Source organism: Gasterosteus aculeatus, chromosome 8 (genome assembly GCF_964276395.1).
Source record: "Gasterosteus aculeatus chromosome 8, fGasAcu3.hap1.1, whole genome shotgun sequence".
In the NCBI taxonomy this organism is placed as follows: domain Eukaryota; kingdom Metazoa; phylum Chordata; class Actinopteri; order Perciformes; family Gasterosteidae; genus Gasterosteus; species Gasterosteus aculeatus.
The window spans coordinates 5,088,403-5,105,971 of NC_135695.1; the positions used below are offsets into that span (position 1 = coordinate 5,088,403).

At 46.6% G+C, this 17,569-nt stretch overlaps 1 protein-coding gene across 2 annotated transcripts in view; it reads left to right on the top strand.

The window, feature by feature from the left end:
• Positions 1–17,569, top strand: part of tgfbr3 (transforming growth factor, beta receptor III) — a 55,769-nt gene that overhangs the window by 30,149 nt on the left and 8,051 nt on the right. For both annotated transcript variants that reach the window (XM_040184155.2, XM_040184156.2), the window contains exons 5-14: positions 4,841–5,021; positions 7,287–7,449; positions 7,855–8,002; positions 9,452–9,641; positions 9,920–10,203; positions 11,165–11,320; positions 12,545–12,676; positions 12,853–13,038; positions 13,699–13,992; positions 14,549–14,675. In XM_040184155.2, the coding sequence (XP_040040089.2) occupies positions 4,841–5,021; positions 7,287–7,449; positions 7,855–8,002; positions 9,452–9,641; positions 9,920–10,203; positions 11,165–11,320; positions 12,545–12,676; positions 12,853–13,038; positions 13,699–13,992; positions 14,549–14,675 (1,861 nt within the window). The remainder of the gene's footprint in view (positions 1–4,840; positions 5,022–7,286; positions 7,450–7,854; positions 8,003–9,451; positions 9,642–9,919; positions 10,204–11,164; positions 11,321–12,544; positions 12,677–12,852; positions 13,039–13,698; positions 13,993–14,548; positions 14,676–17,569) is intronic.

The window sequence follows — 17,569 nt, forward strand, 5'->3', positions numbered from 1 at the left end:
ACGTCTTCATTGACAATGTTTAAAGCCTGTGTATCATATGAGAAAACCAGGAGACCCAGAAGCTTCAGCCTTGGCTTAACTTTACTATATTGCGGTGGAAATGTCCGAAAGGCTTTTCTATATTTTTGGAGTAATCACTTTCAATTGTATGTTAACACCACAGCATTCTCCAAGAATGCCGTATCAGGTACACAAATGATTTCCACATGGGGCCCAGTGGCTCCTTGCTTAACCCTCTAAACACTCGGCCCCAACATGGAGAAAAACATTCATTCTGTTATGACTCATTCCTACACACGCACATGCATATAAAGAGCCCCGTGCTCCACATTGTCTTTGTCCCAGCCCATTTGTGGGTATTTGCAACTTGTTGCATGTAACTCAATAAAATATTAATTAACAATCACCTCTGCATTGACACATTTCAAGAATTGTTGCATAGCTAAAGGACAGAGCTCTAACTAAAACAAAACCTGTTGCATTTAAAGATAATTTTCCAGTGCACGCGTAGGGCCGCAGCTGTCAGAGAACAACATAAAGACACGGGGCCCAAGTGTCTCCTTAACTAATATTTCCTGTACTAATGGAAATAAAGGATCTCGTGTCAAAGGAATGTGTAGCATATCATGCAGATGGATGTCTAGTGTATTTTCCTAAGCCGTGATAACGTGTGGCCAGTGATGTGTGTGTTTTGGTGGGGACCAGCAGGCCTGCATCTCAGTAAATGTCTCCCCTTGTCAGTGGTGGCAGACGGAACACAGCTGACAGCCGTCATGTGACCCTACAGAGCTGTTGCTGTGTGTCTAATGAGGTCGGACATCGGGGCTTTTGCAGAGCCAAAGACTCGTTGCATCTTGGGAGTCTCTAATGAGCAAGAAGATGCAAAACGGGTACACAGACGCTAAGACAGCTTAAGTAGGCTTGATGTATTTTGTGTTTGAGTGACACGACCGAGCGCTCGGGCGGGGGGCCGGGGGGACCTGTCGGTGTCATATCCACCAGCCTGACCACACATGGACGCTTCTCTCCCCATTGACCTTCTTGAAATGACTCTAATACATCGTAACACGCTGCTGGATGAACGATCCCCAAGCCAAAAATGAATGAACCTTGTTCAAATTGTTTACAGGATATCTTTCAACCGTTGTTTAATCATAATGCATTTGTACAACTTTCCCACCACCAAATTACGGACTGAGCCTGTATGCAGTTTACATACTGTAATAATGGGGACAGATTAACCACACCTTTAAAGTAACTTAAAGAAACAGTGACAATGACAAAAACATTTGCAGACTTAATAGCTTAATAAGGGCTTTTAGATATGCCCTAGATGGCTGCATACATGATGGGAGACTACATTTAGTATCCTTCCCAGTTAATGATCAATGAGGAAGCCAAAGTTAATGTTGTCACCAGTAAACACATGACGGGAACTTTTATTTTTATATTTATGGTCTCCCAAAAAAGGACACCCCCGTCCAAATTCTATAAATGCTGAGTCTCTACGCCTTATGCACACCTCCCCAACATATGGTGAAGTCGTAGGCAAGCATGTTTGGTAAACTATGGTGGACAGGCCTGATGCAACAATCTCAACATGTAAGTTATCATTTCCCATTCCGTCCCTCTCAGGTGGCAAAGTCGCTGTGGTGAGATGGTGGAGTAACAGAGTCAAGAGGAGCTGGTTTTGAGCTTAACACTTCAGAACAGAAAGCCACTGCCAGACCTCCCTCGCTCTGCCTTTCCATCTGAGAGGCTGTTTCCGCTGGCTAATTGGACTCTTGATTCGGCCCTGCCAGTCCTAGTTTCCTGGTCCCAGTGCTGTGGGCTCGCTGGAAGCAGACTGGGGCTGCCTGGAAAAGCTTCACAGCACACAATTGCCGTTGGCCAGCGGACCCTGCCGCTTTTCAAAATGCCAGAACCCAGACTTTTGTTGTAAAACATGTTGTTCCGCTCAATACTCTGCGTCAATCAGCATATGGAAAAGGAACGTGAGGATTTGACCAAGGGACGCTGTGGTTCCAAGTGAGACGCGCGTGCAGAGAGCGCTGGGTTGATTTGTGGTTGAGTGCATACATTTCTGTTTTTGATGGTTAGAAGGCCCGTGTCGCATCGCTGCTTGAACGACTCGATCCGGATCAAGTGTTTTGTGACTCTGGACGGAGCAAGCCTGTATAGTTTTGCAGTTTTCTCGCCTTCACACTCTGCAGCGCTTCTGTGGTTAGTCTGCTGCTCGTAGGATGAGCTCTCCTCGGCGTGACGGCGTCGCTCTGGTGCTGGGACATATGCTATTGTTCCCCCCAGCAGAGAGCCCGCCAGTTCACACGAAGAGACGCACGTCTTGCAGCGAGCGGCGTGATCAGCCCCCCCCCCCCCCCCCGCCTCCCACCAAGAAGACCCACAAACATTTATCACGTTGATGTCATCGGAGAGTTTATGCATTCTCACATCATCTATCAAGCGCTTTGCATCGCCCCTCCTCTGTTTGCAACACTTCCTAATTTATAAACAGCCTTTTGCTGCGGGTGTTGCTCGGCGGAGTATTACAGTTGTATGATAATTGATCTCAAACATTTGGCAAGCGTTCTTTTCTTTGGCTGCTCATATGGTTCTACCATGTTGATGGAAACCTACTGTTTAATGTCTTCTTAGCATTGACTTTAGACGGATATGATACTGAGCCAGCAGTGGGTAAAGCAAAGCCCCCGCCTGCAAATACCATCATAAACATATGTTACATGACTTTCTGTCATTACGAACATGAAAGCTGGATTGTCAGTGTCCCGTCGTACGAAACCAACTTCTCCTCTGCGTTCTTTGTTTGCGCTGCTAAGTCTGAGGAATTCCTCTTGAGTCGATGTTTCATGTATTTCTTAACCTCAGATCACATTACGAGGCCTTCACAGTTCTACTGTCAAGAAACGTTCTGGCAGTGATGGTAACAGATTGCTCCATTCTCACATAGTGGGGTTATTTAGTTGGCAGCAGGCTGCCGCTGGCTCTCGGACCTTTTGGCCTAACTTTGTTACAAAAGTAACAGCATTCACAGAGTGACGGCTTATGTAAATAGTCAGCACTACAGTATATTTATATGTACAGTATATATTCCTCTTCAACCAATGAAAGAAATTGTACTTCACTTTCCTGCACTTAAAGAGCTCTTTTTTTTTAAACGTTTGCACACTTTTTGGTGATGAGAGGTGGGGAGGAAGACATTCTTAGAAGAAGGAATATAGGAGTAGTAGTTGGAGTCAGTACCAACCAGTCCCCACATACTGTATATAATTAATGGATGTAGTTCCATTGAGGTTTGTTTGTGGACCGGCGTCTTGAGGCCTCGAGTGGTCTTTTGGCGGTCGGCATTTGTTTTCTTTTGCAACCAGAAGAGACACGAGATCTAAGAGGAGCAAAGCACAACCGTACATTCATTAAGAACAAAAGATTAAGATGAACTCTCATCAACTGAAACCGCACTCTGAAAGGGTTACAGTTCTAAGCCGAGAACAGACAACGCCGCCGCTGTAGCGACCTGTCAATCAAACGGTAGCCCCGCCCTAAAGCATACCAGCTTTATGGTCTATTTCACTCTAAATGGGACCATGATTTACAAAATGAACATCATGGTGCATTGAAGAGGACTCCGTCATATTTTAATAAAATGCAAACAAGAGATTTGTAATGTGAGGTTTTAAAAAAATGCACAATGTCATGTAACATTAAATTGAAAAAGATTTGAATGATAAATTAAGTTTTTGTCATGCAGCTGTGAGCAGAGGGAAAGACAAGTGAGCACAAGCCGTGAAAACTATCTTCCTCCGCAATCTGCACTGCAAGTGCGTTTTTCTTTTTGTTTATTTTGGAGAAAGCTGCTTGTGTGCGTGTGCCAACTAAAGCCACCTAAAATCATCTCGCCCCACTAAACTGCGATAAGACGTCTTATCGCAGTTTAGTGCCAAATTGACCACCAAAATTCCACCACGCAAACTAATCATTATAACGCAGCGCCTCTCCTCCCTCCTCGGCGCAAACACTTTTATTTTGTTGCCGGAAAGCCACCAAACTGGGGCAGAGATTAAAAAAATAATAGAGCTGCAACAAAATGTGAAAGTATTTGGGGGTCCGTCAACGGAGCATGCAGCAGGGGAGACGGAGGGAGAGAGTTTGTTAAAGCCCACGCTGGGTGCCACACTTCCCTGGATCAAATTCCTGAGGTTTTCAGTGCTTTGGGAGGCCTCCAGCTAATTTAGCTTTCAGGCTTTCCCCTCTAATTCTTTGCGACTAATTATAGTCTTATTCCTGCAATTACACTGATAAACTCTGCTGAGCTTGGCAAGGTTAGCTGTTACCCTCCCCCCTCCTCCCCCCTACTAGGGCACCGCCTTCCGCCATCTTTCCCTTTGTTGCTTCCCGCCGCAGTAAATACACTAAAAACAGAATCCACCTGAGTTCTTCAGCAGAGCCCGTCTCGTCGGCCCCATTATTTACTGCCTCTGGTGACACGACGAGAGGAGCGTCTACCGGTCAGACAGATGTTGCGCAGCAGGGGGATTTGAACTGTTTTATCTGCAAAAGCTCAACAACACAAGAGAGATATTATTGTATTATCGTTCAAGCGCGATTGCAATTTAGGGACAACTTCGTAACATCATCGCCAAGAAGTGGTCTTACGTATTCATATTGGATCCGATTTTATGTCTTAATTAGGCCCTCCAGCTCACGCACACAGATAGGACACCGAGAGAAGCGCAAAAGCACGCTGGGAGTTTTTTGCACAGAGCTGCGATAAGAGCAGCTCCGTTTTGTCCTCAAACACTTTTAACGCTTTCTCTTCCTCAAGGTGCCCGAGGGCTCAGAGGTCCACTTCCAGTCGGGGAGCTTCTCCCTCTGCCAGATCCAGAAGGAGACCCTTCCCCATGGCAACGAGCACCTCCTCAACTGGGCCCAGAAGAAGTACGGGGCCGTCACCTCTTTCTCTGAGCTCAGGGCGACTCAAGACATCTTCATCAAAGTCGGAGAAGGTGTGTGCTAGATTCCCAAAATTCCCAACATAGCTCCCGGGGCCTCGAGGCGCGCCTTGCCCCCCTGCTCCCCTTCAGCTGCTGTAACTTAACTTAGCTTTGTGTTTGAACACTGGCTAAAGGTTTACGGGCGCAACTCTGGGAAAAGAATTTCCTTCCCTCAGCGGGCATCCGCCCTTTTACTGTTTCACAGGACACGGTGGTATCAGGGACAGTAGTAGTGAGTTCTGAATGATGAAACATATCCATTGTGCATAGTTATTCATGAAGACGTTGAGGCCTGCCTGACATGAAGGTGCACACTGGAGTTTTGTCAGAACACAATTACATTTAATTGCCACAAGCCATCGTTTGTATGCTCGAGGTCCACGTCGGCTAATGGATGAACTGTGTGATCCCACGAAGCATTTTTCTGCCCTTAACTCAAGAATTGAAATGTCAATGAAGACAATTTCACACAGAAAACTAACTACAAAACCACAATAGTGATTTAAAAAAACACAGTAAAATATTCAGCTATTTTTTACTTTAGAGCAGAGGTCTTCAACAGGGGGTCCGCGACCCCCAAGGGGTACGCGAAGGTACTGCAGCGGGGTCGCGAAATTTTTTAAGACAAATTGATAAGACAATTTTTTTAAACCAATTTTTTCCCCCACAAATGTAAATGTCTTCAGAATCAGAATTTTATTTATGGTCTTTAAATACACATTAACATGAATCCAACATATTGAAGCGAACGGATAAATTGATGGAGAAGACGTTATCCGTCAGTGCGCAACACACACATCCAGCTTCCCTCAGCAGCTCTCAAGCTGGACACCGGTTCACTCACTGCTCCTTTCATGCGAATACGACAGCGCAGGCACCAGCCAATGAGATCACGTTTATGCTCACGTCTAAAGAGCGTGAAGCTCAAAAATAAAAGATGGCGGACCAAACTCTGTACAATAGGGGGTCCCTGCTCCACCTCGCCATCAGTTTGGGGGACCTTGGCTTGAAAAACGTTGAAGACCTCTGCTTTAGAGTGTTAATTTGGTATCAGACAGAAAGATTGGAAATGTAATTAGTCTCTCTGGTGGTGGTATACTGATTACCGATATTTTACGGCTGTATAAAAACAGCCGTAAAAAGCTGAGCTAACACATCAGCCGAAGGGGCCTACATAGGTTGACCAAATGTCACCAGAAAAGAATACGCAGGCAAGAAGGGGACAGATCACCGGCACCATATTTTTCCTCTGAGTATGGTGGAGCGGAGGGGGAGGTAGGGGGAATGAAGAGGGGGCTGAGATAAACCTCCTCACGTGGACTTTTCTTTCCACTGGCCGGCCCATTATTCAGGGAACAGCACATCCCGGCTCTCAGACGGGCCATCTTGACTTTCAATGAGCATCCCTCACCACGTGGAAACAAAACAAGGCCCACGTCTGCAGAGGAGGAGCGGCTGATAAGCTCTCCCCTCCCGTGCTGTCAGTTGCCGGGGAGCACTGAGTGGCTGCTCAGCCTGCGAGCGTTTGGCTTGTGTCACTAGCGCGGGCTGTGGTTTGGCAACAGCCCAGAGCGCCGTAGTGTTCAAGCAAAGAGCCGTAGTTTTCCACTGGTCGCTCTGCTCGGCCACCAGAACTGCGGCGGAGGTCTTCACCTCATTGCAAGGGCTCCGGAAAAAAAGGTGCCAACTGTCACCTTGTTTGCCAAATAAGGAAGCAGCTGTCTTGTGTTTTTCTCTCAGTGCTGAGAAAGGGTGGGATTTTTTTTTGGAGCATTTAACACATTTTGAAACAATCATGAAGGTGGAGGAAAAAAAACACCACCACCATGATATAAAAATGTGTTAATGAATATCATTGTCCTGTTATAGTTGATCAATTCTGTTCAAAACATTGCTTACTAAAGACCAGAAAATCCATCTGTCTGTTGATAAGAAGGCAGGTCATGCCAAGCCGAGCGTGGGCGACCTCGCCCACCGCCCCCGGCCCCCTCGGTCAGTGCCGAGGTGATGGGAACACCAGCTGCAGGCTGTGTGGGGAAGTGAGCAGGGAGACTCAGCTGCAACCACGCAAACATGCACCCGGCCCAAGTCTCCGAGAGCGGGGCGTCAAATTCCTCTCACAAGCAGAGCAGAGAGGGTCGGGGGGGCCGGGGGGGCGCTCCGTCGTCAACCTCGTGGCTGGGGGAGTAACAAAAATGCTGTGTTTCTCCTTATGGGAGGTCAAAATAGCCTCAAGGAACCCCCGACCAGTAACGCAAACAATCTCCCCTCTTTCAGATCCGTTTTTTTCTGACACCTGCAAGATTGATACCAAGTTCCTGTCTCTGAACTACCTGGGCGGCTACGTGGAGCCACAGGCATCAAAGGGTTGTGTCTTATCCGGCCCAGACAAAGACCAAGAGGTCCACATCGTTGAGCTCCAAGCCCCCAACTCTAGCAGGTGAGCGGCCAAAGCCAAGAATCCATGTTGTTATAGTTTATTTTCGAGGTCAAGATGCTCTTACTGAGCTCCAAGATGTTTGTTTTGGAAGGCATCTCACATGAGGCAGGGGGAGGGGGGGGGGAGGGATTGGTCTTCACTCCGTGTTCTTTTTGAGAAGGATATTTCAAAACTGAGTGTCGGAGTGCCAGATGATCTCCTCACTCCCCCAGTGGAGTGATGATTCAGTTCTTCCAGAAGAAAGCAGGATCAGTAACTTCTATCTGGTCTGTCTTGCATAAGTCTGCCTTTTTGGGGGGCGGAATGTTTTTTTAATTAGTTGGCCAGACACCGGAGGAGCGATAAGACCACGTAGACCTCATCGTTTAAAATTAATTTCTGTTCCCTCCCCCCTTTGTCCCGCAGTGCTTTCCAGGTGGATGTCATAGCGGATCTACGACCTCTGAAGGACGACGTCGAGCTGCATCGCGACGTCGTCTTGCTGCTCAAGTGCGCCAAGTCGGTCAACTGGGTGATCAAGGCCCAGAGGGTGATTGGAAAGCTGGACGTGGTGGTAAGCATGGCAGCACAGTAGCTCCTCATTCAGGTCCATCTTCACCACTGAGATTTAATGCCGCAGCGGCTCACGTGTCACGCCGCAGACAGAAATGGCTTCACAATTTTATCACCCCAGACTTTTTCGTGCGTCAAATCAGCGCCTGCTGGGGATAACGGGTTGCAGGGGAGCTGTGAAATTCCACGACGGCACCTCCTGGCATTGTCATCAAAATCAGAGAGACCGGGGGGGAGGGGGGGAGAGGCAGAGCGAGAGTGCTGGGGGTGTTACACGTGTTTTTCAGAGCCAAGAGTGCTGCTGTACTTCAGCCGCACACAGAACCTGAGCTGCTGAATCCCGTCAGTGTCAACCTGAGATACCACCTCGCCCCAGGCGCCTTCTGAAGCTGCGAGGCGCACACAGAAGATACACAGCGGCTCATTACTGCGATGTATCAGAATGGCCCCTACTTAGAAATATGGTTTTATAATACTTATCAAAGCTGTGTGGGAATATGCAGTTTTGATAGTAAATCTTTATTAGTGCTGCTCAACTCTCCCATGTCCCTAAGGAACTATAAGAATACAACACCTATGTACACTTTGGGAGAGTAGTTCAGCTGTAGATTATGTTTTTGGGGAATTGGAATCTAAATACTTTAAACTGCTCCAGGGATGGAACTTTAAACCTTGGCTTTTCTACACTGCATTAATACCAAAGGAGACTCACCAATGTCACATTTATCCAAATACTTTTGGTATTTTCCGATGGACTGCCGTCGCTAGGCCTGTGCTAATTTCAGCAGAGGTGTGCGGGGGGGTTTCCTCACTGTGTAACTCCAATGCTCAGCCATGACTCTGCACTTTTACCGGGCGCAGAGTGTTCGTACAGCTGCTGAATCGCCGCTGTGCCGCTGTGCAGAGCCTCGTTCCGCAAGGACGTGATGCCAGGCCAAAGCCTGTCGTACACACACCAGCACAAGTGGATCGTAGTGCTTCTGGTGGACACGGATTGTGGTGGAAGTTTTACGTGAAGTTACTGAAAAACGTGAATGCTTTGTTCAACTATTGATGTGATTTGATAAGCTCATAAACGTGAGCCCTTGCTTCTGTCAGAGAGCTGGTTCTCCTCAGCATCTCTCAAGAGACCCGAATGTGCGGGAAATGGCTGTGAGAATTAATCAGTTCTGCATGTTAGTCGGCAGGGCAAGACACGACAATTGGGATCAAACCAACGTGTTGGGTTCTCGACACGGATCGAGCGCCAAAACGCCCATTAGCTCACACCCATGCACATGATTCACACGTGCAGAATGAGAGCAGGACTGTACTTGAAGTTGGAAAAAACGGTGAAGCAGTGAATCATTTCTTTTGTTCGTCTTAAAGGAGCTTTTGTAAATATGTTCTCTTTTAGAAATGACAACTTGTTCTTACAAGATAAGTTACAAATCTGCTTTGTTCTCCACAGGCCTCTGATACCGTGAGTGTCAGTCTGAATATGGAGCGACTGATGCAAGTGTCAAACTCCCCCAAACAGCTCTTGCCATCGGGGCCTCAAGCCTTGATCAAGTGGGCAGCGGATCACGGCTACGGCCCAGTCACGTCCTACACCAACACTCCTGTGGCTAACCACTTCAACATCCGACTCAGAGAGCCAGGTAAACTGAAGAAACACCCTCAGAATGATGTTGTTCTAAAGCAGATAAACAAAAAGCATGGACAGGTAAACAATAGCTTGACATTTAGCAGCTGCTCCAACTAGCATTGGACATTTTACAGTTCTTAGCCAATATGGCAAATAAAGCTCAGTCTGATTCTGATTCTTATAGAGGAACTAGCGTGAAATCGTGAGAGGGTTTTATATTCGTGGTCACGTGTAATTTCCCTCCCCCTGTAAAATCAGCCTCATGAGGTTCCAACTATGTGTGCCTTCCAGATGTGGTGGATCTTCTGGAGAGCATGTTGCCTCCAGAGCTCTCCATCCTGCGCGACTCCAGTCCCCATCCAAGACCCGGAGCTGCAGCCCGGCGCTCCAGTCTGCCCTTCCCCCTCCACCTGCCTGCGTCCGACGGTCGGCCCTTTTCTCTGCCCTCCTTTTCCGACCACCCGCCCTGGGCGGGCGGGGAACCCGACAAGCATCAGGGCGTCCTGAGTGTCGGCCTCAGCGTGCAGTGTGAGGACACGAGGATGGTGGTCAGCATCAATAAAGAAAGCCTGCAGGTGAGCGGTTTGCACAGCAGAAAAAGTACAGACAGCTGAAACCAAAAGCATATTGTCATACAAATACCAAATAACATTAAAGAGACCGTAGAATTATTTACTACCAAAAATATAAATGTGAGAAGATTTTTTTTTGGTCAATCAGCTATTTAGAAGAATGTCCATCCAGTGTGACATAGACAGATGCGTGATAACACTTTATCTGAACAAAAGAAAGGAAATATGCCTTTTCCCAGACAAACGTAATGCAGTATGAATGAAAAAGCTCATTTCGGGGGGTTACGGTTCAACTCACAGTTGCCACTGTTGTCTTTTGGGGGATTTGTTCACTGTCTCTGTTCTTGCGACACAAACTTGATTTGACAAGCCGAGACAGAAGGAGCAGAAAACAACAAACACGGAGGACACAGTGCCAGGGTCAGGACCAATTAGGGGGCTGAATGAATGCCTTCTGCACTGCGATTACAATGCCAACACAAACCTCCGTGTCGGACTTCTTTTGGGTATCTGAGAAGCGACTCAAGCTTGCACTTTTTTATACCGCAATGCCAACGCATCAAAAAGTTTACTTGGAGATTGAGAAGAGGTCCTTCAGCTGCAGAGGAACTGATAAATAAAGTTTCAGGTCTAAAGAATAAAAATATAAAGAAATCTAGTGTAGAAGTGCAATAGCAAATGTTGTCATGGTATGCAAAAGCTAACATTGAAGCGAGAACGACGTTTCCCAGCGTTTGGCGTCAGCGCAGTCAGCCCACATCACAGAATGGAAACTGGCATAGACTGTAATTAGGAGAAGCTGTGGCTGGAGCTAGACCACCTTGTGGGATTTGTTTATTCCTGGGAACTCAAAGCCTCACACAACCGCGTTGGCATTATTTTATTCTGAAAATGAGTTAATAAAGGGAAGGCTTGTCTTTTTGATGCTTATCCAATGTTGCCATTTTCTTTTTCTTTTGCTCAGGCGAAGGGTTTTACTCATGCCAACCTCACTCTCAAAGACCCAGCTTGCAAAGCAACAGTCAATGCCACCCACTACACTCTGGAGACACCTCTGACTGGCTGCCTGACCACCGTGTTCCCCATGACGGGGAGCCCAATGGCCTTCCACCTCAACTCTGTGAGTACCGCAAAGTCACACATCAGTCATGCAGATAAAGCTGGTTTACCTGAAGCATTTCAGAATGGCCGGACAGTTTCAAATATAATTCCAACCGATGCAAAGACTCATTGTGTTTTCGTTCTTCATGACTGCATATGGAGCGGATCTTTTTTTTTTAATCACTGGGTTTTATAGAAATAACATCACTTAGATTCCAACATGGAAAATCTACCACCGATGCCAACATGCTTTACTAGTCGAACTAGGTGGAAACGCCTCCTGAGTGGAAGCTAGTTAGGACAGCTTGCCAGCTTCCGTCTGGAACGAGTGCAATACAAACGTCTTAAACCGCCGATGGTACATAAACAAGGCTTTGTGGCCTTGTGGAGGACGAGGTATCAAATGACATCCTCCAGTCGGCAGAGGGTGACGGAAGTTGGCAACGTGGTTCCTAGCGTGGCCAGCTACCGGACGTCAAGAGCAGCCACTCGTGGCTTGAAGCTTAAACACATTTCCACAAATAGGCTTTTCTTTTTCTTTTTTTTGGATGAATAGCAAATGGAAAAATATGACGAGTGTTACATTTTCATGTATCGGTGAACAGGATTCAGCATTCACTTCTTACATCCCATTATTGTGGAATGCATTCATTCAGTGAGTTTGTTCTAACAAGCAAGGATGAATCACATCCTCTCTGACCTTTTGAGATCTTTTGTGGGGAGAATTTGGAACAACACATTCGCTGTGCAATGCATTAGAAAACGTGGGCACTTATCCAAGGTCATCTTTTGTGTAAGCACTTGGACGCAGGGATAACCTCTGACCTCCAGTCAAAAGAGAAAGAAATGTCCCTGTCTGTGTCCCTGCACATCAAAGACAGTGGGTTTAATTCAGCTGCGGCACCAACGGCTGATCGGCTAACTCATTTGTGGCAATAAGCGGCGGCCCTCGTGTCAGACCCCCGACATTCCTCCGCTCTACTAAGAAATGAAAAGTATGTTTTGTGTTTCTGTCCAAGACGAGTCCCCCAGCCGAAGCCACAGGACATTCCCACATTTCAAATCCAACTCATCGGTGGCAGAATGTCTTTCGGCTAATCCTCTCAAAAGATTCAAATAGCTCTGTCTTTGGCTCACGGAACAACAACTCACATTTGTTTTAAACAGAGAAAGTCTGGAAAGGATTTACTGACGCTGCTTAGGTTCTCGTGAGTAACGTTCTGTACGTCTGTGTGGATTGCAGGTTTGGATAACTCGTGCTGAGATCAAGGATGGGAGTGGCAGGCCGCTGGATTACGAGGATCTGGAATTTGGAGACGCGGTGGAGGCAGGCAGGACGTTCACGGAGCCGGCAGAGCAACCGTCAGTCATACGGGTGAGATTCATTGTGGCGTTTGTCCCTGTGAGAGCTGCAGCCCTTTGCAGGATGAAGTCAAGAACAACCTGGCGTCCTAACGTGGTCAAACACTCACCGGCGAGGTGAAGGTGCTTAGCACGGCTGTCACGATCCCTCTTGATGCTTGTGTTGCCGTCGTCCCATTCTCCTCCTAGTTCAACTGCACGTACCGTAAGAGCCAGGAGACCTCAGCAACCCGTCCCAGGATTGTACCGGGGCCAGGAAGGCAACCGCCGAGCAACATGACCTTTAACATGGACTTGTACGACACGCCGGCGTTCAACAAACCCTCCCGCCAGGCCTTCTACACCGTCTCGCATCAGCAGCGAGTCTTTGTGGAGGTAAGCCTCGCATTTCTAATAAATGATCGTCTCATGTCCAGGCACGTGCCGAGCACGTTTTGCAGATTAATGCCATGTTTGTGTTATGCGACGTGTACTTTTGCTCCCAAATGAAGGCTTTAGTATGAAGACTGCTTTCTGTCTTGGACTTTAATCGCTTTGATCTCTCAGCGCGGCACCAAAATACAAAGTCAATTTGTATTTTGTACAGCTGCGGCTCAAAAATCTACAACGTACTTTCACCTCCTTGTATTCGTGGTGCCTCGCCCTCTAGTCTGTCTCTGTATGCTCAATTATGGTCATGCTGCAGATAGCAAAGACTTTTACTCTAAGGTAACTTGACAAGTTGATTTATGATTATATCAGCGGGAGGTGCTTCACTGAGTCAGATAGTTACAAAGGATCGTCTGTATCTGTGTGCCAGACCTTTTTCAATGTGTCCACCATCACCGATATTTTATAAGAAGGGGGAATAATAACTTAGTGGTAGGTGGAAGGTGGAAAGACATGAATAGCATTCTAACAGAGACACAATTTTGAGAAGTCTGTTGTCATCAACGCTCTCTATAGATGTTGTTACCAGTCCAACAGATTCGTTTTGAGTCCACCCTGTAGTAATAGTAAAATGTTCCCTTTTAACTTGAATGTTTTCTTCTCCAGGTCTCATCAGCTGCATCAGATCCGGAGCTCGGGTTCATCCTCGTATCGTGCTTCATTTCCACCAACTCCGACCCCAGTTTGGGCTCCGACTACACTCTCATTGAGACAGTCTGCCCCAAAGACCAATCGGTCACGTTCTGTCCTCAGGAGGATCCCCCTGTCCTTCACACGCCGGCCGAGAGGCAGAGCTTCAGCTTCACCTTCAACTCAAACTTCAACACGTCTCTGCTTTTCCTGCACTGCGAGATGTCTCTGTGCTCCAAGAGACCCCAAAGCAACGGGAGACTACCAACGGTATGCAGGATGGTTCTATCGATGATATTATTATTATTTGGCCCGTGCAAAGATTTATATGATATGAAGCATTAGTAGTGTGGTTTTTTGGGACGGTCTTAAGTTGGTGTAGTAGTGCGCCAGCATTACTCCGGCTGTCCCGGGCCGTTCAGTATCAGGTCTGCACCAAAGGCTAAGCAGGAAACATGAATCAATGTCAGGATGTCCAAGCATCCGGCTGCAGAACCACATGAGCAACTTTCATCATTATTACTGTGCTACTTGTCAAACTCATCCAATGTCTTGCATGCACTCAGCTATCGTTTTTGATGCCTCTCGTCACAAAAAAAAAGTAGGGATAAAGTTGTGGCTAACTTATGACGTCAAAGCTGATTTTGCTCATTAGTTTGTTTTCTAAATGTATACACCTGTCGGATGTGGCAATGGACATTTACTAGAGAAATGTGAATGTTTGCTTTTTTCCCCCTAAAAACAAAATCACAGAGCCTTTAACTCCTTTTCCGAGTTTGTTTTCTTCACTGTACGTTTTTACTTGAAGTACATTCTGTCCCCACAGTGCTTACAAACCGGTGAGAGCTGCGATTCCATTTCCATGGACAACATCCTGACAATGATGATGAACAAAAAGACGTCTACCAAGCCGCTGGTTGTGGTGGACGGACCTGGTCAATCCGAGGACATGGGTGAGTTGAGAGCAAAGTTACTCAGATCTCATGGCACGAGTTCAACACACGTTGGAGTTTGGTGTTAACAGCGTTACAAATGATGACTTAAGCTCTGACTTCCATTGTTTTGATTATAAAGTGTGATAAGGATACTGGAGTGAGGGAAGAAGCTGGCCTGAGGGCAAAGCAGCCAGAGAAAATGTACCATTAGCCCAAAAACCACAAAAAACTCCACATCACTTCTCCACATCTGGTCACCATTAACTCCATCATGTGCGTGATTGTGTATGCGCCCACGTGTCTGTGTACATTAGCGCCTGTACACAATACTGTGTGTCTGGGCGTGTTTGTCTGTACATGCAGGCGTGTGGTCGACTGCATTAAACGGGTCCGTGCTAACGCTGAGGCTCGGCTGCTGTGGACCGGTCCGTGCTGAGGGAGAGGTGGAAAAAGAAGCAATTATACAGCACCAGGCGCCAGTTGTTTTCACTTACGACCTTCACTAGGGCCTCCCCTTTCCACTAGAGAAGGAGAGGAAGGGTGTGTGTGTGTGTGTGTGTGGAGAGGGGAGGTTCTGCTTTGGGACTCCAGCCAGACCCTAAAGGCCCCTGGACCATCACTCGTTGAGTCCCTCATGTATTTCCAAGTCTGGAGCAGCATGCGGATTGGGGGCGGAATGAGCAACCACAGTTACAATGAAATAATTATGATCTAATGACATGGGGTAATATCATGAGTGCCCGATCTCTGGCGGACTGCTGGAGCATTTCAGATCAGCATCCCCTCTGAGCAATGACATCAACATAGTGGTCAGTTTGAACTGCACTGACTCATGGTTTTAATATAAATCACATTATTTTAATCAGTGTGAGCCGGAGCATGACTAATGTATCAGCACAGCCGATACTGGTCTGTTCAAGCTTAGTGTGGATATATGTATCGCATTGGTTTGTGCTTCAGCTGATGGGGACACAGACACGTATTTCACAGAGTGTCACATACATATCTGGCCGTCCAGAGAGCACTGACGAGCGGGATTTTTTGAAAGACACATTCTGCATAAACGGACCCGCACAATTCGGTTGGTTTTCCCGAGGAAAGGCCTAAGCACGTTTTCCAAATGAAGATGATGTCATGGCAGCTTCACGGGGCATCGCTATGGCGATCAGCTGAGAGTGAAATGAAATAGAGCAAAGCACCCATTGTGCAGGTGAACCAGGTACTGGAATTAGGCAATTGGCTGTGATATGACCTGAATAGCTTTTGGGCTGTTAGTGAGCATTTCATCGTTTTCTCGTGAAGAATCAATTAAACAGGTATGAAAATGAAAAGAAATTGATAGTTGTAGCCATACAACATCATGTTGGCAAACAAATCCATTTAAGGAATATTTTTAAAGCTAAATATATATATATATATATACTGTTAAATATCAGCCCAGGCGATCCAGTATCAGTCGGCTGTAGCGTGAGCTGAGACAGTTGTACAGTTGATCACGGGGGGCGTTCATGTATATAGCGGCAGTCCCTTTGTAGCACAGAGGTCCCAGTGTTGATGTTAGAGAAGCTGCGGAAGGTATTGCTGCAACTTCCAGTAATGAGTGAGTGGGCGAGCCACACTGCACCGGATCAGGTACTGCCAACCACGTTACCATGCCAAGGCTGCAGGGTTTATTTTCCATGGTACAGATAAAGTAAACACAAAAATGCAATTAACAGTGAAAAAAAACTCCTATTTAAAATGTCTTGTGCTAGAAAGGTAAGCAAAACAAGCTGCCTTTTTAAGGGCTACGGGTCAGCATTGGACACTATCCCAATGAGCTCAACTTGATCTACAAATCAAAGAAGGACACTTTTAGCCAACGTGGTGCATGGAAAAACATAAAAGCCTCAAAGTAGATTTAATGCTTCACAATACATTTTACTGGATCTGCTAACATTCAGGAAAGGTTAAAAAGTATCATGTGGGAGTCTGGCAGTTGATTATATTGTTGCACCATTACAAGTAGTGTTTCTGTGAAAGCCTGCAAAGGAAGAATATGAAAAACCTATAAGTGTGGTTTATTTAAATTTAACTTTAATGTGTACAGTAATGTAATTTAACTCAGTAACAGGGTTCATTTAATCTATATGCCAGGACGAGGCTGCAGCGGTAAAGTGTACTTAAATTAACACGCGTAGATTAATGTGTTGAGATTGCTCTTCTGTGATAGATATCAGGACAGTGGCAGACTTTATTTTTCACTTTTTTCCACTTCCTTGCAGTTTGGCTTTCTTGAAGATTTTTTTTTTTTTTTTTAAGTGCGAACAAAATTGGCTAAACATAAATTTAAAGTCTGGCTGTAAATCCGTACACCACCACATAAGCACGAGTAAACAAGCGGGGCGGGTCTCTTTAACCGCAGACCTTATCTCAGCCACCAAACCAAAAGACAATAAAAAGAAACTGGATTTTACGGACAAGGTAACCAAGAGTGCAAAAATGCTGACTCATTTCCCTGTTTTAGGACTCAGTCCAGCAACACTCTTCTGTCTCATTGTCTTCGGTTTAAAAGCGACAGTGAGGAGAGTCATGTAAGCCTCCCCACACTAAACATAAGGTTTTGTTGGCCTCCTCTTTGTGCCCACACTGACCGCTCCCTGCAGCCTTCGCTAAGTCACATGGGACAGATATTGCGGGGGTGAAGTGACGAGGGGTGGAAGTTTAGCAGAAAGGACGTCCTCTGGCCATCGTCCCCGATGATATTAAAGTCCCCTCGGTTGACCTGTCATCATCCCTTGTGCGATAAGAAGACTCAAAGGTGTCCTGTCCGAGAATAGTGCCCATTGTGCCAGAGTCTTGGGCACGAACCAGACTCGCCTCTTGAGTTTGCCCCGTACACAAGCGCCTTTGTATTTTTTTGTTGAGACATC